Source organism: Callionymus lyra, chromosome 9 (assembly GCF_982586985.1).
Source record: "Callionymus lyra chromosome 9, fCalLyr1.hap1.1, whole genome shotgun sequence".
Lineage (NCBI taxonomy): Eukaryota > Metazoa > Chordata > Actinopteri > Syngnathiformes > Callionymidae > Callionymus > Callionymus lyra.
The window spans coordinates 12056265-12077372 of NC_141826.1; the positions used below are offsets into that span (position 1 = coordinate 12056265).

Below are 21108 nucleotides of genomic sequence, written 5' to 3' on the forward strand. Positions count from 1 at the left end.
TCATTTGTTTTCACAGTGGAAAAAGTCCAAGGAACGATAAAATCATCAAGAATGCATTAGGAACTCGAGCGACGACTACAGGGAGCTTTAAAGTTCGGAAGATAAACAGAGAATATCAATTTAGTTCTCCTTAAGTTACAATGACACAAAACTTGGACGACAACCGTGTTTTCTTTTTCTTCAATTGTAAAATAAAACAGTCAAAGAGAAGAATGTTGTATATTTACTCAGTGGAGAATGACACAGATGTGTTTTTATAACGACACAGAAAAACCTCCTTAACATACTAGCGAAGGAGAGCGAGAGATTCATCTTGCATTTTATTAGCTTAAACGTTTACATGCCAGCAAAGCTGCTTTTAATTCCGTCATCATCATCAGTGCCGTGCTCTGACACACTTTCACAGCTGTGTTGTTGCTGCTTCCAATCCTCAGAGAAGAAGAAACATATTGGAAGAAAACTTATTTCCACAACAAACTCAGCTCTGACTAACGGTCTAAATCTCAGCAGTGCAACATAAATCATGACTCCATCGCACATAATCAATGACATGACTCTTTTGTTTGGAACATATTGGCCGAGGGCCACTTGAGTCCCCCATGGATGATTTAATAGTAGACTTTTTACCCCTTTTGGATTTTGTAAAAATCACTTCCTAATGCTGGCTTTGTGAACCAGGGGGAAAAAAAAGCCAGTCAAAACATGAACATTAAAAGCGATAATAAGGCAGACAGGATGCAGTCATGTTACTTAAATGGAAGAAGTCATGTGTCGGCCATAACTTTTCGGAACGAAGCAAAGCCCATATTTTGGTTTGTGGTGATGAGAAAAACCAAAAACTATTTATTCAATCCTTCTTTTTATAATGAAATTAAACGGTTTTAAAGCTGTTTCCTTTGTTCCGATTGAAGTGAAAAAAAGGTTTGAAGCTTATAATTTTTTATTCAATTGAAAAAAAAGATTTGAAGGTGTTCTTTTATTGAAATTAATAATGTTTTTTTTTTCCTGATTAATGTGACAAGAAGTTTTGTAGACTTGTTTTTTCCTAATTTAAAATAAAAAAGAAAGCTCTGAATTATCTTATTGAAAGAACAATTAAAATGAAAGAAAAAACAAAAACGCCATTTTTTTTAAAAATCAAAATAAAAAAATCTCTTAGGTCCTTCCTTTTTTTTCTGATTTAAGTAAAAACGTTTTGAAGCTGTTTTTTGATTGACATGAAAAAGTTGTCAGGTTTTTTATTTATTGAAATAAAAAAAAGGTTAAAGAGCCATTATATGGACCCAACACAAAACACATTACTTCAAAGAAAACAATTAAGTGTTCATATTGACCGAAGCAAATTTTGTGATTGATATTGTATATATATATATATATATATACAGTATATATATATTGGATCGAATGATAAAGTAAGAACTACAGTCATACGTTGTCTGCGGTCACCAGGGAGACAAATGCATCCAGTCAAAAAAATGAAACATTTTAATCCATCAATCAACTCCATTTACAAAAGTATATCCCATTTTATATACACTATGTACAGAGACGTATAAACAATCATTTTTTCTCCACATGTGTTCATCCACACACACTAACTAAACAATAGCACTGTAACAAAATATATCATTGATATTCTGCAGAGATGCTGTAGTGCAAATGTGCGCAAAATATATAGTGCTGTTGCTCTGAAATACCTCACAACTCCAGGTCAATGACTTTTTATTCTAGAAAGGTTGTCGTTTATGAAACAAGTGGAGGTGTTGCTAACATTTTGGAAAGATACAGGATTATCAATCAACAGCCCAGGATATGTCATTATTAGTCAGCACAGTGTCCTTCCATGTAATAAAGAGTGTTTGTTGGTTACTATAAATAAAAGAAAATTGTCATATCACTGTTGATCACTCACAGTCAATGTCAGGCACGTCAGAAAATACATTTATATTATGGATTTATCATTCGAACAAAAGTTATTTCGCCATGAAGAGCCGTTGTTGGAGGATGTAACAGTTGTTAATTCTGTCCAGCAGATGGCGCCTCCCCAAGTCGGACGCTCCCCAGGAAGGTGGTGTGGTTGGTCATGCTGATCAGCGTGTCCTCGTACACGATCCGTATCGAGATCCTCTGGCCGGCCCGGAGCTGGCTCACCCCGGCCGTGTAGCAGGTGTTGAACTTGCGCTGACCCGTCTCGATGCTGCACGTGCAGCGCAGGAACGGACGAGAGTCCACCATCACCTCGTAGCTGGCGATGTCCGTGAAGTTGAGGTAGTACACCTGACCGAGGAGGGGTGGACGAGAAAAAAAACACAAAAAAAACCCATAAGACAGTGAAGAGAAGTTGTCGAGGAGATTATTCAAAGCTGAAACAGATGGAAGATCTCAACAGATGCTTGAGTTATAGAGGTCCACAAGCACTTTTTATGTTATCGTTAACATGTCAAACATTGACGCCGGAGATAAAAGGATCATCGGCTTTTAAGACTTGACGCTAACGTCACGCTGTAAATTATAAGAGTTACGTCGAGGACCGTACTCACTTCTACCTGACTATAAATGAAGTAGACCCCGTCCAGCAGCACCTCCAGCTCTCCGGAGCGGGAGTGCATTTTGAAGACACGGTGGTGGATGGAAACCATCTTCCAGTTCCTCAGGATGCCTTCGGAAAGATCTGAACGAGACACAAATTAAGAGTCAACACATGTTTACCTTTTATGAGCGACTAACTAGCAACATTTTCACCCCCCAAAAAATTCAACTTTTTATCTCATAAGGTCAATTCTTACACATATTGTTATAGAAAAATCACTATTAATCCGGCTATTAGTTTAAATTAACACAAATCACATTTAGTTCACCCTTTTTTTTAAATAATTTCTTGCAAAATTAAAAAAATAATTATATTTAATTAGTATTAATCCAGACGAACACAATTATTATCTTATAAAAAATAATAATTATAATAATAATAACAGCCGTTATATTAAGGGTTTAGATTAGCCAAAATTCAAATTTCACCATTTCTGTCATTTCATTTACGTTCCCTTTTCGTTTCAATTCCTGGTTTTATTGTGAAGTCCTGATCCCTGTCTTGTCTACTTCCTCTTGTGCTCCTGCCCTGATTCGTGTCACCTGTGTCTCCGAGTCCTGACATTTTAAAGCAGTGACTGAATTTTTTTTTCCTGAACAATTCTCTGGTCGAGGCTTCAATACAAGATGGACATTACAGTCGAGAACATTGGAGATATTTGTATATTTTTAGCAGTGTCTTTTTGGACAAAGAAAAGTCACGACCAACCTACGGACATACATTTTAACTTATAACTCTAAAAAGTAACGGATTACTCTGAAAACAATCCCAACCCTTGGTCGACATGAGGGTGAGTAGAAAATAACTATCACTTTTACACATCCCAGATGTCACACAGTATTTCTGGACCCATGTCGGCCCCACTGAGTCTGGTTCTGCGTGAGGTTTCTGCCTGTTCAAAATACTTTTTTTCCCTTGCAACTGTCGCTCATGTCCTGTACTGTGTCTCAAATCGCATACCTCTCTTAGTGCACTGGCGGTTAGTATGCATCAGGATAGTGTACGCACTAACTAGTACGCAAATTCTCGACAGATAGTATGTCTCAATGTATAAGCGCTTTGTGACCCTGGTCTGGAAAAGCGCTATATAAATACAAATGACTTACTTATATATATACATATGATGTAACTTCCATTTACAACGTCAACGACACTTATATGGCGGCCGTTTAGGGTAGAAGGTGTCAATCGATCAATACTCAGTTTTGTGGGCATTTTAATACGCCAATTTAGTGTGCATGGTGCACTTCATTTCGCATACTAAGAATTAAGATGCACTTATGCACTAAACACACTAGGTTTAAGTACGCAAGTATGCGATTTGAGACGGCTGTGTCCTAATTAGTGCACTTTTCCACCTACACTTAGTATTTTGAGTGCACAAGTGCATCCCAATTAGCAGTCTGCAAAAATGTAGTGAGCAATGCACACTCAAATGGCCAGAGAATTGAGTGTGGATGGATGGACACTTTCTACCCTAAACGGCATCGCATCGATGTGTCTTCGGAGCAGATACAGGCGTACATGTTCCGGTTGCAATCGGCATTAAAAAAGGAGAAGAAGAAGCTGTCGAGTCATTGCTCACTGCGCACTTCATTTTCGCACACTGCTCATTGGGACGCACTTATGCACTCAAAATATCAAGTGTATGATTTAGGACACAGCACTGTTTTATCCTCTTTTCTTATAAAGTGTTATTTAAACTATGTAAAGTGTCCTGAGATAACTCTTGAATTATTTGACACCTTAAATAAAATGTAATTTAGTAAATGTTTCGATGAACCTTAAGAAAAGTGAGCACAGTTTTTGGACCCACCTTCTCTAACTTGGATGGTTGTTTCCTGCCCTTGCAAATGGACCACAGCAGGCTGAAAAAAAAAGGAAAAAAGGTGATCAATTACTTGTTTGATCTGGAAAATAAATGACATTTTTAAAGCTGAACATTTAAATTACCTGGTATTCTTTTGTTTTCGTCTTATCCGGTAGACCTGAAACAACAACATAAGTTTAATTTCTATGTTACACACTTTATAGATGTAAAAGAAAGATTAAAGAGATGATGATCCATCTGTGTGATATCTTGTCGAAATATAAATCTGTCACTCATTCCAGAGGCTACATTAGTTTACATTAGGGATGAGTAGCACCTGTCTGTCATGTCTCGGGACGGCTTCATATTAGACAAAGGTTGTGATTGACGTATACAACATGTTTGAACTGAGCAGAAGCCAGACTTGTGGAAGAGCTAAATAAACACAAGGTTTCTCTGGTTTCTGGATACTGATGAGCCACAAAGGAAGTCCGTGAGGATTCAAACAAAACAAGCAGTAGCGTAGCTTACGGACAGATCATAACATATAATGTTATGACCTCCCGCATTAGAGGAACATCGAGTTCATTCTTTGTGGAAACCACATGTGTGGAAACATTTAGAATAATCCGGGGGAACTCTGAGAACAGAACTGGGTTTCCACGTGCCCTCAGATATCCTGCACCCTGTTTCTGAATCCAACCATTTTAAGGCTTAATACCTGCCGGCCCCTGATTTCCTGGTGGTCCCTGGGGTCCGGGAGGTCCAGGTGGTCCCGCAGGCCCTACTGCGTTGCTCCCTGGAATACCAGGGATTCCAGGGATGCCCGGTGGCCCCTGAGGCCCCGGCGGTCCGGGCGGCCCCGGAGGACCTGGCACGGATCTTTTCTTTCCTGGAAACAAAGTCAAAATGTTGACATGAATTAAAACGCACAATTTAACAAAATTAAGATTTGACTGAGGTCTTAAATTCGCAAAGGGCCACTTTCAATCTTATTAAGGACCACAAAAAGCACCCTGGGCCAGAATTGAATTGTGCTAGTTGGGCTGTAAAGCCAAAAGAAAGAAGGGATGATTTAAAAAAAAATTCTTATAAATTAAAGGAAGATAAATAGGAGGAAAAATAACCCCAAAACGATTCTATTTAACATTTAAGTTGCCATCAATAATAATATCACGAAATGATCTACCCAAGAAAATACTAATTAAAATATAAAATGTTAAAATGTTAACATGATCAGTTTTATTTTGACCAGGACCACATACATTTGGTCAAAGGGCCAAATTTGGCACCAAAAACAGAGGTCAAAGTCAGACATTTTACTTTAAGAAGTCTTTACCACTGAACCAGCGCTCAAGTCAAGAATCGACTCGTTTAAATTTCAATATTTTATTCTGGAAGTCATATCAGGTGGTTAACTTGAACCAAATAAATGTTATCCGCTTCGTTACCTTTTTTCCTTTCTTTCCTTCTCTCTCTTCCGTTGGACTCTGAAAAACAGGAGGAAACATTACGACAGAGCATGAAACAATTTGGTGTTTTTCAACACCGCGCGGGCAGGTTAAAATAACAGAACAGTAGAGTGAAGGTATGTCAGGCTGTGGTATCCACTAGTGTAGTAATTTGTAAGTGTGGTTTCACCTCCTCTGTACGAACAAGTGCCTTAAGCATTCACAGGCAGTGGAACTGGAGAAGATCATTAGAGAGATACTTTATCCTGCCAAAATCCTATTCTTTGAATTAAGCCCAGATGGAGAATGCAGATGAAAGTGTGTTTTCCTGCCGGTGTGTGTGTGTGTCTCCCTTTTTCTTTTTTTTACAAGCGTGTGTAGGTTGTGTGCGTGCATGGACGTCGGTTCGGGCATCTGTGCGCCGGTTCCGAAAGACAAAACGTGAAGCTGAAGAGTCCGTTCTCTCAAAGGCTGTCTCGCTGCTCTCGTGTTAACCATGTCATTACAACTACAAAGACCATTTAACCTTAAAACCCTCACAGTTTGAGTTCCCGTCCGACATATGGGCCAGTGTTTCTCCTCTGGCTAAATGACTGGATGCGTCCGCATAGATTCCTCTTAACGAGCAGCCCTATCTGGAATCTGGTGCCCGTTAGGAGCGCATGCACAACATATACATGACACACACACACACATACACACACACACACACACACATCTAAAGGCTGCGATTACAAAAGCCTTTGTCTGTGAGTACAGAGACCTGGGAATGATTAGTGTTTAGAGGCTCATGGACTTTACTGATTTATGTAGAAAGTCTCAAAGGTGAGTTTTTTTCTTCTAATTTAAACACAATCACAGACCCCCCCCACCCAACCCCACCACCACCACACACTCCCACCCCCACACCCCTCTTTCAAGTATTCAGTGTCACGCCACAGACATCGGAATGCTTTGTGATCACACTGCACTTGTTGCACTCAGACGCGAGAGATCAAAGACTGCTTTATTTTTTATTTGCATAGCTGACATTCTAAACAAAAACAAAGCGTCACCAAATGAAGACGTATTAGCCACATGGCTTGGCGCGCTCGTGCGGGAGCGGCCTTTTCGATCGATCTTCCGACGCCATTATCGTCTGTTAATGAGGCGCGACACGCAGCTGCAAACGCTCATATTTTCATCTCGCGATTGAAGGCGCAGCCTCTCGGCGCAGCGTCGTGGACGACAGGTAGTGAGGAGGACTCGCCGAGGGAACGAACACATGTGCGGCGAATACTTAGATAACAACTGTTTCCTGTTGTTTGCTTTTACTGGACTCTAATGGTTTCAATGAACTCAACGGTAAGCAAATGAGCTTGGATGGTTAACCGCTCCAAGCCCCGTACACTGCTTACATTCGGTCCGCCGAGAAATGATAATAAAAGAAAGATATCATTTTTGATGTATTGATTATTAGTATTACTGCTTGAAAGAGCTTTTGTTTTGAAAAAAGGTAGATTTTATGCAGAGTAACATTAGTCCTTGACTCTTTACTTAGTCACTTTTTGACAAAAACAAACCGGAAGTATAAGTCTAATATTTTTGGAGGGTCAATCTATCCAAATGTTTATTTAGTCATATACCCAAATTCCTTCAACATAAGTTTTACACTTTTAACCCTTGTGTTAACTGTGGGACCCGAAGGCCCTAAAACAAATGAGGTATCCCTTATGTTGGCTTCCAGAGATGTATATGCAGTAGTGAAGGCAGTTCACCTTTACCCAGAGACAACACAAGGGATACCTCAAAAACATTTTTTTTTTGGCCACTGGGTCACCTTGACCTAGAGACAACATAAGGGATACCACAAACAACATTTTGTGCGGAAAACTGGGTCACTTTGACCCAGAGATAACATAAGGGATACCTCAAAAACATTTTTTTGTTTGGGCCATTGGGTCACCTTGACCCAAAGATAACCTAAGGTTCAAAAGTCTCTTTACAATATTTAACGTTGGTTATCTCTGTATCATATTGAATCTTGGCATATTCCGGGATCGACCACATGAACATTTATTACAATTTTGAGCCAACCATCCAATGGGCCATATAAAAAGATCTAGAGGTCCAGAGTTGACCCCTGGGCCATGGGCTTGACACAAATACTGTAGACTATTAAAAACTAAGTAAAACACAAACTCTTATTAAAGAAAAAACAGTCTAGAGCGGTTGCTGATTCATGAACTGTTAATGCTATTTTACCTTTAGTGTTTTTTATATGAATGAAAATATAATGTCGACATTAAAGGTTGGGGACCCCTGGCTATCATTAAAAAAATCATTTTACTCCATTTATCTTCCTTATTCATCAAATCATCACTTGCTTTAGTTTGCAGCTGCATCCTGAAGCAAAAAGACGTCTCTCTCCAATAAAGCCAGTCCACAAGCGTTACCCATGAGAGCACCAGGAACTTCTCCCCATTCCTCAACTCATAAGCACAGCACACACCGCCCCACTAAAACTCTAATTATACTATCTCGACGGCAATCTTATCAAAGACTGATGTCACACTTGGATTCCGCGACACATTGAGAAGAAGAAGGGGAGACCTGATGTTATCTGCAGTCGCAGAAACGTCAACATGCTCGACGGCCTGTTTTAAATTGGCGAAACCCTCCCAACCTCTTTGTTGTCCTTGTTTGCTATCCAAGCGATAATCAATCCCATTCCATTTCATCGCCCGCTCTAGAAAGCCGGCAGCGTGTTGCGGTGGGTTTGCGAGTAAGCAAGAAGCGGTAGAAATCAATTACACCAATGTGAGACACCATTAACAAACTGCTGACAAAATACATTTAAAATGCCAGTAAAAATGTCAGCGCACTGAAGTGATTATGTGAGGTTTCAAAGCATTGTCTTCGAGAGAAAACCTCTCATGTAGCTGAGGCTTTTGAACAAGGCTATATCGATGTGCTACGGCTCTTTTAAACAGAGGGTGTAGGGGTGGGCGGGAAAACTGATCGCTGAATTTCACTTTATTCAATCATGTTAAACAAGCCACTAAACAGTGTTTTTAAATTAACCAGGACCCATTCCTGCAATTTCTCTGATGCATTTTATAAATATGAACTCTTTTCCACATGGTTCCACTTCAGAAAATTGTTCAATTTTTGAGTTTTTATTTCATTTATTTAAGGCTGCCGGTTCACTTCCAGGTCTGGAGGGAGCCAACTTGTTTGTATGTTCTTCCCGTGTTTTGTGGGTTTACTCCGGTTTCCTCCCACAGTCCAAAAACATAGAGGTTTATTGGAAACTTGGGGAAATTGTCCATATATATATATGTGTGTTTCAATGGTTGTACGTATTTGTGTGTTGGCGTCCTGTCCAGGGTGTCCCCTGTCTCTTGCGCGATGAAACTGGGAGAGGCTCCCGCTACCCCCATAAGGTATAAAGCAGAACAGAAAATGAATTATTTCTTATTCCCATTTAAATTTCTAAGCAACACTTGAGATCTTTACATTTGTGGTTTTAAAGCTCTCTGACAAATGTGCGGTAAACTGATGCTCAGTGGTGAGCAGATTCATTTGAGAGAAAGGATATGTAGTTGCTGTTAGTGGTTCCCATTTTAGAGTTTGAAGCATGATGAGCAATAAGGCAGTCAATTGTAAAAATTGAAATAGTAGACACAAGACTTCAAAATACCTCCTCTCCCCAAAAAATGTGCAACTATCTCCAGTCAAAATATTAATTGTAAATGCTCTTAAATGAACAAATTATTACATTAGAACCTTAAAGCAGATATTTTGAATGTTTGTCTACCGCAATTCACGAAGCACGTCTACTTGAACACGACACATTAAACTTCCATGTGAGTGAATCCATCTTGTTGTGTACGATGACGAACATCTTAAACAGTCAACAGTGTCGCATCGAAGCAGATATTTTGGTCGAAACCCATTGGTACTCCAACAGGTCTTTGGCTCTAATGCAGAATTTGGATAAGAAAAGCGGTGTTCTTAACAAGGATGTAGCAAGAATTAAGATCCTTACCAGTTTCGGTGTGTTTTCCTGGACTCTTTTTCGCCCGCTGGGTGATCCCCCTTGTGTCTTCTGTAGCTCGGCTGCTTCTGTGTAGTAACCTCTCCTTGAATCGGAAAGAAAAGATCAAAATGAGCACATTAAACCAGGATATCATTCTAGGATGTTAATCATTGTCTTCTTTATTTTCTTGTGGTATAATATTTGTACAGAAACAACTTGAGGCATCCGTGCGACACAGTCATCCAGAACATTCATTCCTGGCCAAGTCATTGTACATCCTGTTGAGGCTGTAAGCTATACTGTAACCCAAGTCACTTTTGTCTGAGGTTTTAGGTTTGAGACACCTGGACAAAACGCATCTAAATTTCACCATCTGATACAAAAGCAGGGCATGGTCTGTGTTTAATTTGAGAGCCATACCCATTCATGTGGCACCTGGTCCCAGCCCAATTCACAGGTAGTCAATGAAAAGGCCAAACGGAGCCACTTTGAGGTCAATCCAAAAAGCAGGAAAAGCTGAACTGAAGTAGTTGGGTGTTCCCATGGGCCGATGAGTGGCGAGACACACCGCATGCCTGTGTTGTGATGTGGTTTTGGTTGACCTAGATTCTCGTGAACTCTGCAAAGAGCGCTGACCTGACTGCGACACACTCGAACCTGGACTGGTCTGCCTCTGGAACCTTCTACCTCTGCGTCAAAGCCAGGCTCAGGGGCCAACGATGATCAATAAAGTTCTACCTAACCTAACCTAACCTATGTTCCGCAAAATCATTTCCAGTGGCCAATTACAATTAAAAACTAGATGATCTCCAATGCATTTTAATATTGAGACACCCAAAGATCAGAGTGATGAAGCTTTGTTGTTCCACACAAATGTAGACAATAAATCATAAAAAAAAGGAAACAGATGGGGGGGGTAATTTGATGAGGGCGGATGTATCTTTGTGATTCAGGGAATGTTTCCTTTGTGTGGTGAGGTGGAGTCTGGGGTGAAGACGGACAACTTCGGTGTTTTGACACCAAACACAGAGATGCTTCATGCTAAAATTAGCCTGGAAGAATTTAAGTTGAAACTGATATTATAGTCAGTTATATCCTGTTTGCAATTGTTCATTAAATGTACATTTTGCTTAGCCCACAATCCGGGAAATCTTGGCCCCTTAGGTGGGGGTCCACCGCCCTGCTCCAGAGATTATGTAAAATAAAAAAATCAACAAGACTACCCAAAGACGGCCCAAACCTGTTTGATAAACATGATTAATGAAATGCAAAATGAGAGATGGTTGATTTGACTGTGTATCGAGTGGAACATCTGTTGAGTGTTTACTTAAATGACAACCCTTGAGCAGCGACACGTGCGGCACCTTAGCCTGCATCAAAAGATGTTAAATAATGATGTCTGGAGGCCGAGAATGAATCAGACAAGCTTGCTGACAGACACGCTGACCTTTACTTCCCAGGGGTCCCGCCTATCCCCGTTGCGTAAGTGATGACATAGTCCGTATCAGTCACACTTTTGTTAAACCTTAACGGTGAGAATATTCCTTCGTCTCCCATCAACATGAAGCTAAGATAACTCTGTTTGGTTTCAAGCCTAGCAACTGCAACACTAAAGAATGACGGACAAGAGATGTAATGTTCCGAGATAAGGCTTATCAGATGTGGGGTCCTTCCACTTCCAACGATGTTATGTTGAACAACCACCGCTGTCTGTGTCAAGTGTGCACATAGTAGTTCAACCCCCTGACCAGCTGCCACCGACCTTAGAAGACAAAATATTTCAGGATAATGGAGACGCATTTGTGGGTCTATCCACACATCGATCTCCAGATGTTCCCGGCAAACGGCGGCGTTCCCTGTTCATTTGGCGTGCAGGTGTCTCCACATCTCCTTACCAGCTGTTGGCATACATGAGGGTTTTTACCTCTCAAAGGATTTGGGGTGTATGTTCAGGCATATGGCATTACACTTTTGTCTGTACTGACTGCCAAACATGATTCAACAGCCAGTTTCTGGCCTGAGATTAAGCTCCATCAGGACTAAAAAAACAAACAAGCGTTCTGCCAGACTACTACCAAGTTGGCGTTTCAGATTGTGCTCATCATGAAAGTAAGAAAGGACTTTGGGTATTAAATGATTCCGATGTACGATAAGGAAATGCTTGTTTGCATTGTTTTAGTTTATTAGAACTTTTACGGCTATCATACCCTACAGAGGCACGCAGAGTTACAGTAAATCAGGATGACAACGTGTTGGTATGTATGCCAAGTGCCAACTATTGAGTAAACCATTCTTTCTTAGCGCAAAGGGGGAAATGCTATTAATTACAGGGCTTTCAAATCTTCAAAGTGTAAAAGGGGGGGTGCAGTTACGCACCGAGGACAAGATTCCCTGTTGCTGAGTAGGATATGACTAAAATTCGATCTCCCCTGGGATGTGCAATTTTGTTCTCCAGGTTCTTTTTTTTTACCCTATTAAAACACTTCATGGGACCATCTATTCCAGAACTTGTTAACTGTGTTTATACCACGTTTTGGAAGTGCCAATATCCTTCAAAGGTCCCACATGTATTTGCTATGTCAAAAATCAGTCCTTCTTAACCTATGACCAAGATATACAGTAAAGAGTACATCTTGTCATGGACGCAGTAAAAGGATGCCAAAGAATCAGGACCTTGCATAACCTCTGCAGTACCACTAAAAGCTTTCCTATCTATTCTTCCTGGCACCCTGTCCCAACCGGTTTGCAGAGCAGATTGTCTCTGACGTGGGTCATGAGAGGAATCGCCAGCTTGGATGATGAATTGATGCACTTCAGGCAGGGAAGGCTTGTTTGCATAACACATTTCAGCGACAGTTCACAAAGTTCACTTGAGGAAACGATGACTTAATAGGAAAATAAAGACAAGAAAAAGCCTTTTATTAATAAAATTTGACATTGACGTAACATTTCTTATCGCAGAGTTGGAATGAAAAACAAGAATGAAAAGTAATAATGTATTTTAGTCTAATGCAACTCTTTCATCTTTCATCTTAATTTGAAACGACTTTCAGCAGACAAGTTTTCTGGGAGTGTGTTCTATACACTACACATACTACTATAGAATCTGACAACTGATACTCCACAGGCAAGCAAACAGTTGCATGTCCTGTCCGGCCCAGGTCTTGCTCTAGAAGTGGTGTCAAGACCTGATGTCTTGATGCCCGTTCAGCCATTTATTATGTAACCTGGGTGTTTCAGTTGTAAAATAGTTTCCAAAGACGGCAAATGGAAACCAGAACAATTGTTACTCCAAATCCATAATAAAAAAAGGTCTACACTGTAAGGGACGTTGAACATTCAGTGTCTGGGATGATCAACCCTTGTTATCTCTGGGTCAAGGGCCCAAAATCAAACGTGTTTGTGGTATCCCCTGACTTCCATAAATATACATGCAGTGGTGGAGGTTGTTCACCTTGACCCAGAGACAACACAAGGGATACCGCAAACACATTTGTTTTCTGGCCCTGGGTCACTTTGACCCTTAGAAAACACTAGAGTTAAGAAATCTTAAAAGTCTTTAATAATACAGAAAAATAAATGAACTATGAAACGTGACAGGGTTCGTAATGAAAAAAGTCACAGCACAGGTATGTGGAATCATTTGTGTTTTTTTAGTTTATATTTTAATGCTGTGTTCACTGTCAACGCGTAATTTTAATGGATTTCTAGCCGACGTCCAGCAAATTGTTTATCGTTCAGACCCGAGTCAAGCTTTGATCGTTACTGGGCGTCCACTTCATCCGTCTGTCAAGATGATTCCCTGTCGTATTGAAAAGCTAACAGCCTCTTGGCTCAGTCCTGCTCTTCTCTGATTCATTCATATATTGCCCCTTGGCCCGATGTTCTCACAACATGTGAAGAGTCTTTTTTTTTTTTTTTTAAATAATCCTGCGCTGCTCACAATTATACAAGGGTGACAGCCCACCCTGGTGCCGCGGAGCAAGTACGCCGCTGACGACTTTCGGGTCCCATCAAACTTACTTTTTTAATAGCCGTTAACTAGACTCCAGATGTTTCGGCATCTGTTCACTTTGAAGGCATACATCAGAAGAGGAAAATTATTTCATATAATGGTTATAAGAAAAATGCTAGGGCTGACAAATAAAATGCTCACCGATGTGAGGCATCTCAATTAAACCTCCTGCGGACTGAACTTTGGTGTTTGTTCAGCGAGGTCAAATGGGTAAAAGGTCACGCTTGCTCTCGGTGACACAGTGGTTCGCAGCACAAACTCCCTGCTAAGCTGTGAGGAACGCACATCTGGGAGGTTCTTTTACTGTTGGGAACGGGCAAATGTGCTGGACAGCTGGGATTTACTGCCTTGCTCAAGGGCATTACTGACTGCGAACACGGTTAGCTCACTTGGCCGGGATCCTAAATGGACACGATGTCTGCTCTAATTAAGAAGCGGATACGCGGTATGGATAAAGTCTAATGCCTGGATTTACCTCGTGAAACTTTAGATTAGTTACTTTCCCTGTCGGCCTTAATCTTTCATTTCAAAGTAATATTACTGTATCGGTAGAGGAATGACATCAGTACCTGATCAGATTGCAGTAAATCAACGATCATTTCTAAACCGTGGATTAATGCACACTTCCCAGAACATATCCTTCAAGAATTGCACCTGACGTTTGCCAGATACTCATAATAGACTCATCAAGATAAGGAAGTTCAGCCATCTGTTCGGAATGTCATCGGGTCACCTCCCTTCGGATGATACCGAGGCATGCCAGCTGGCAGAAGAGCAGGACGAAGGATTAGGTGGAGGGATCATATCTCCACAACAGACCTGTGGAAGTTATAGGATCTCTCGATCAGAGCTGTTGCCTAGGAAATGCTGCTATCAACCCAACAACTGTACCCAAGCAACCGCACATTGTTACGACGGCGATAACGAGGCAGGATTTCCATCAAACGCCGTGGTATCCACGCGCCGTATTCTCGACAACACTTGTGGTTTGATCTTCAGTTGAGCATCGCAGCGATGATGAAGCACGTTAACTCAATTCATTCAAATTTGAAAAAATCACATTTAGGTCCAATAAAAGCAGGTGGAACTCCCAACTGTTGAGAGACGACTGGGAGTCTGACTCTTCTCTGAACCTGATCGTGGATTAATGGACAATCCTGTCATGACAGACTCTCTTGAAGTTCCTCCATCAATTGATGTTTTCATCCCAGTGATGGACGATCCCTCCTCATCACTCCAGAGTGTTTGTATGTATTCCAGGCAGCAGTTTTTTTTTTCTTTCTTTTTTTAATTTAAATTGCCTCTCTAGCTTTGTTCGAGATTATTCCTGATTTAGACATTTTGGAAACACATGTGCTTCCCTGGGTGGCTTGTGCGTAGGTTTGTTTGCATGTGTGGAGAGGAATGTTGCCGCATGCTTCAGCGAAACACCTACAATTTTTGATATATATTCGGAGCATACGCGTCACCTTTTATAGACTTCCTGATGTAGGTGAGCTTAAATGATGTGTTTTATTATTTTACACATTTGGTCCGAGAAGCGCTTGATGTTCTGCCAAACGTTTTTTGTACTCGGAGAACTCCACCGCCCAACATGCAAGAACTCCCTCTACTGTAGTGTAAATGATTCTTAAGCTAAGATCTAACACATCAGATATTTAAGTATTAAATAAAACCCATATGTACCTGAGCTCGTACATAGGTCTTGATGTTGAGGTTGTTTGCTCACCAACTCAAGGTTACATCACATATTGTAGTAGCTGAGTATGCTACTGAAAAATCATTTATTCATTGGATAATGCATTCTTTTAGATTATATGACATTTATCTTTATAATAAATGTGATTAATCAACTGTTTTTTGTTTAATAAATCAACTGTTTCAGTTAAGAAATAATAATAATAAAAAAACACATAACTTGCTAGTTATTATTAGAAGAAAAGGAAAAATATCCTTCAACCTAACCACGTTTTATTTTTAGGCTATTACATTATACCCCTTTGTGTAAAGAGGAAATATAGTATCCCAAATTAAGTTAGTGTTTACTCGAGGCAGTAAAAGGTAATTCTGGTTATATTTTGCTATCAATTTATCAAAATATTTTGACATTTATTTCAACCTTACATCGCACATTTTATTGTGTTGATGAAGGCAATACGATTTGTAAAATGGCAAACTACTCTATCATGTTTTTTGGGGGGTTTAAAAGGTCAAGCAACTAGACTTGTAACTTAATACGGTGATCCCTTGATCATCCAAACATCCCTGCAAAAAGTTAAATTCCAAGTTTGAGGATAAATCCTTTGACTATGAATGCATTATAAACTGTTGGTGTACACATTTTACACACTATTTTGAATTGATTTTCTATGTTTTATCTATACTTCCATTACTCTTTAGGTGGATAGATCCAAATATTTGGGCCAATATTTAGTTTTAAAATCTTGTGTGTGTGTATATATAGGGAACCAGATCCACCCAGTAGTAAACAGTGGATCTACATTATCCTACATACTCTGATGTTCTATAGTCACATCTATTGAAAACCTCAACAAGAAACAACATTTTTTTACTGAACATTTATGGACTGGAGGTGAAACCGAAGCAACTGAGAAGTACCTGTGAGGTTGATAACATTTCAGTTGAGATGTTTTAAGAATAATAAGTCGATAATTGACGGACACAAAGACAAAAATATTTATCTAAGAAAGAAAAACGACCAAACTATATTTTTGCAACCCTTTTGAATCTGTTATAACTTTAACTTTAACGAAATTATCAATTGGCCATCAGGGTGAAAAGATTGGAGATAAAAAAAAAATCTCTAAATGTCACCGTTGAGGTTATCACCGATCGTTTGCAAGAGGAAAAGTTACCTTTGTGATAACAAACCATCTTTATTATCTGATGAGACAGCTGAAAGTCAATAAAGGACCTGAGAAGTGGTCAGTAAAACACTTTCCTCAGAATACATGATTCATTCCTGCTGCACACTTTTCCGACGTCTATGATGACAAATGTTTTTTACCCGGGGTCAGCACACCGCAGGACCACAATGTGTGCTTTATCTGGCCGGGTGGATCATCAGACGCCCGTCTAAATGGTCCCCATGTTTGTCCCCAGGCATAATTGTTTTTGTTGTCTAAGTAGGCTTTCATATAGTGTTCCACTTGTCTGTATACCTGCACATCACATTAAATTTGACTGCGGAGACTCCAGCGCCTTTGATGATGACTTGTGTGAAAAATCCAATAAACAAGTTTGCGGTCTACAAAAGACATTCTTCAAAGGACGCTGCCGCGAAAAGCCAACAAGTGCGGCCGCAGCATCCAAATGCCACATGCTCCTGTTTCTCCCACTAGGTAAACTGTGGGATGTGTAATCAGAGTTGTTTAATGCGGACATCTGGCGAGGACGGCATCACAGCGCCGTTAAATATTCACAGCTGGAAAACAGTCTTTCACCTCATGAGGCGTCACCAGCTGCACCGAAAAAACACCAGACCCATCTCACTTGGCTTGACACCGAGGTACCTACTGCTATCTATAATTAGCCTGGCAAAGGACACACGGAGGACTTAATGAATGGGCTCCACTTCCCGAGCTTTGACAGGAAGCGTTCAAGTCACCGCAAAATAAACGAATCCGGATTTCTACGTTGATCAACTAACGTCCCTTTCAAAAGCGCCCACCCCTAGGGTCACTTTCCCGCCACACAACTACGACACGCGATTTCGAGGCCGACAACCTACTTTGTCCCTGCACTGATTCAATTAGTGTGTGTGTGTGTTTGTGTGTGTGTGTAACAAACACATTGAACATCAGCCCACTGCCAGAAAAAGGAAAACATATGTGGGGGGGGAAGAGGAGGCTGGCTCCGCTCCAAGTGCCAACTGGTCCATCTCAGTCCTGATGAATTTAAATCAAGCCCTTGGGCTTTGCACCTGCCGGTGTACCAGTTTATATTTTCCGTCCACCTGCCCCAGACACATGGGCCTGACCCCTCTCTGTGAATCCAGCTGCCCCACTTCACAGCATCTTCTGTAAACAAACATGATCTACACGGTTTGATGAAAGAAAAACATGCCGTCCATCCCAAGCATTTTCCAATCATTGGAACTTTTGCCTATGATGTTGTGAAGCGACGCTTCTGGTCATGAACAGCCTGGGAAGGGCCAAACATTGTGTGGTTCAACATAGGTTGTTTAAATCAGCTCTTGTCTAAAGAAGCATCGAGACAGTATGTGATGACAATCTTAATTATTGTTGGCTAATAAGTATTAGCATCTTTCATTTAAAATCTATACTTGGGAAACGATACGCATCACTATACAGTGGCCACACTACAAAATATTCTGTATTGTCTGAGTACTTGACACTGCCTGTTGAAGAATTTACAGACCACAAGACTTTTGACTAAGTCGTAACTGTTTTCATTTGTTTTGAATGCAAATTATGTCCAAACATCAGCTTTGAAAGCTCGCTGAAATGGAATGTATCCTCTCGTCCTCAGCCATCGCTGGGATCTTCAATTTAAATTTGTCTTTAGCGGCAGAGGACGTAAAGACCGCTGCGACATAGCGGCCGAAAGTTTTTTTGGAAATTTATTGTTGACAATTATAAACTTCTCGTTGCCAAACCTCATCTAGCATCGTATTTGAATAGTTTAGCCAGCAAGTACAGGTGGGAAATATATCCTTGACCTTGGCTCCTGCTAGGGATTTGATGGTCGTTGTTGGCTGTCTTCGATGTCACGTGTAGCCAGTGACATGGAAGGAAATATGGAATTTATGAAATTTATGTACCTATAACTGAATTTCCAACTCTTATGTTCGGTACTAATTCCATAAGGGACTTTCTGGACGTGGGTCTTTGAAGTAAAACATAAGAGCTTGGTCAAAATTAATGTGCATCTTGTGTTTGTCCATTCAAAATGCTATTGGGGGGCCACACAGAATGACTTGGAAGTCCGGCGTCACGTACTTTAGCTCTGAAACAATCTTCATTGAACAGATGATAAAAGAGCTGAGCTAGAAGGTGAAGATGTCAACTGTTCTTGACACCAGAAGATCATAGAGTTGACTGAGGTGGATCCTGGCAAGAAAGTAAATCCATCTTAACTCAGACCCTGAAGATCCAATAGCTGTGGCGAGAAGAGTCAACTTTGAGAGTGACTTCACCTCTTAAATGAGAGTTTTAAGAGATCTGACGCACATCTCTCCGCAGGGATGAGTCTCTCAGGAATTGTTTACCTGAACTCGAAACTCTGGCCAGGTGACAAACGCGTCGAGAATCTCGGTTTTCAAAAGTCTGAATCAAATCAAACGTGGAAAGCAAAGCTGGCAGAAGTTTGTGACTGTAAAACAAGTCGCCTGCAAACATGCCGTGACAGCGCAGACACCCGAACTTGACACCCTCCCCGGTCCCGTGGAACAGGAGAGTTCGACTTAACACGACCCACGAACGGAATGAAAACAATGTCGGGGATAATTTACCTCTCGGATGTTGCCAGAGTCCAATGGACCGGGCGCCGAGAGCACCGGCACCGGGTCACCCTCCTCCTCCTCCAGGGTCACCCTGGTGTCCCGCTTCTGGTGGATAATCTCCCGCTTGACCTCGGAGCGCAGGTCCAGGTAGCAGACCAGGGTGACAGCGTGCAGGGAGAGCGACAGCAGGAATAATCCCAGGAAGACCACACTGCTGCTCCGGCTGCGGTGGCTCCTGCTGCACGTGCACGGAGCCGCTCCGGACATCACTTCTGCGGAGGAACCATCGCATGTCATTGTCGCTCGATGGCTCCTTATCTCGGCATAGTCAGCTGGGCTTGTCCCGCTGCTAGTCATTTACGTAGAGACTCATAGATGCCACAGAAGCTGCAGCAGCTCCGCGTAAAACCTTCGCTCAGGGTCTGTAGTAACGTTTGGGACCCGCCCCTCCGCCGCTCTGATTGGTCCTCGCGGAGGCAACAGGTCCCATCAACAGTTGTTGGATTTTAGCGACATCCAATGGTCAAGTAGGAGTACTGCAGAGTTTTTTATTCTATCCACCTTTTCAAAGAAAACGTTCATATTTTCTTGATTTGTATTTAATTGAAAAAAAAAACAACCTATATAGAATAAATAAAATTCGCTTCAATACATAAAATAAATACAAAAGTTTCTTCATGAATAAAATATTTTTTTTTAAAGAAAATAGGTTATTTCAATAAAAAAAATGCTTATAATATTTAGTAGATAAAGGTTTGTTAGGTATCTGGTTCAAGGTGACCCGAAGGCACCCAAAACAAATGTGTTTCAGGTATCCCTTGTGTTGCCTAAGGGTCAAGGTAAACCTCCCCGGAGTCCAGAATTACGTACTCCGTACAGACATGGGCAAAGGGCGGCCAGGGGCGGCCACATGCGGCCCTTTGACTGCATTAATTCGGCCATTGTAATGTCAAGGTTTGATCATGTATAAACGGTTCTAATGTGTTAACAAATGTATTTTGTATTTATTATTCATTTACATTACATTAATTTCCCCTCCTTTCTCGTGTGTAATTTTTCGAGTATATATTAATCCCTCTAAACATTTTTTATAAGTTAGTTGAAGAAATTATTTGATAAAAACTCCTATATACAAGAATAAAATTGTAGCTTCTTTAGCTTTATAAAAGTCATGACCTAATGATGAATGTCCATTTTTTTTTAATGGATTTTTTTCGTCTTTCTTTTAGCTTGACGGCCCATAACAACATTCACATACTTTAATGTGGCCCTTGAAGAATTATAATTACCCACCCCTGACATACACAGTGGTGGACATTAGACATTTGTTTTGGGGCCTCTGTGTCACCTTGACCCTGAGATAACACAAGGGTTAAAAAGAAAAATTTGAACCAATTTTTTTAAATTGAATAACAAAGAAACATAACTACCTTCATATGGTGAAAGCATGAGAGAAATCCTGAATAATCCAAGACATTATTAGATCATTTATCTTTGACACTGATTAATACTAAGGATCTCAACTGTTCTTGACACAGGATCCACCTCAATCAACTCTATGATCTCCTGGTAAGATAGTAAAGCCATCTTAAGGCCCTGAAGATCCAATAGTTGGGGCGAGAAGAGTCAACTTTGAGAGTGACTTCACCTCTTAAATGAGAGTTTTAAGAGATCTGACACACATCTCTCAGCAGGGATGAATCTCTCAGGAATTGTTTACCTGAACTCGAAACTCT

The 21108-nt window shown here is 40.7% G+C and overlaps 1 protein-coding gene across 1 annotated transcript; it reads right to left on the reverse strand.

Annotated features, from left to right (window-relative positions):
* Positions 1 to 1497: 1497 nt before the first annotated feature.
* On the reverse strand, positions 1498 to 19669 carry eda (ectodysplasin A). The gene is made up of 8 exons (XM_087798846.1): positions 19382 to 19669; positions 9882 to 9975; positions 5852 to 5890; positions 5122 to 5292; positions 4544 to 4578; positions 4407 to 4458; positions 2541 to 2671; positions 1498 to 2277 (listed from the first exon to the last, which is right to left on the reverse strand). The coding sequence occupies exons 1-8, from the start codon at positions 19667 to 19669 to the stop codon at positions 2017 to 2019; spliced, it is 1071 nt and encodes a 356-aa protein (XP_087654972.1). The 3' UTR covers positions 1498 to 2016.
* Between the last annotated feature and the right edge of the window lie 1439 nt (positions 19670 to 21108).

Excerpts from the sequence above, each read along its gene's own strand:
- eda (XM_087798846.1), bottom strand. The coding sequence starts at position 19,669 with ATGACATGCGATGGTTCCTCCGCAGAAGTGATGTCCGGAGCGGCTCCG. Across the intron at positions 5,891-9,881 it reads AGGAAAACACACCGAAACTG|AGTCCAACGGAAGAGAGAGA; the intron begins GTAAGGATCTTA and ends CCTGTTTTTCAG. Across the intron at positions 2,672-4,406 it reads AACCATCCAAGTTAGAGAAG|ATCTTTCCGAAGGCATCCTG; the intron begins GTGGGTCCAAAA and ends TGTCTCGTTCAG.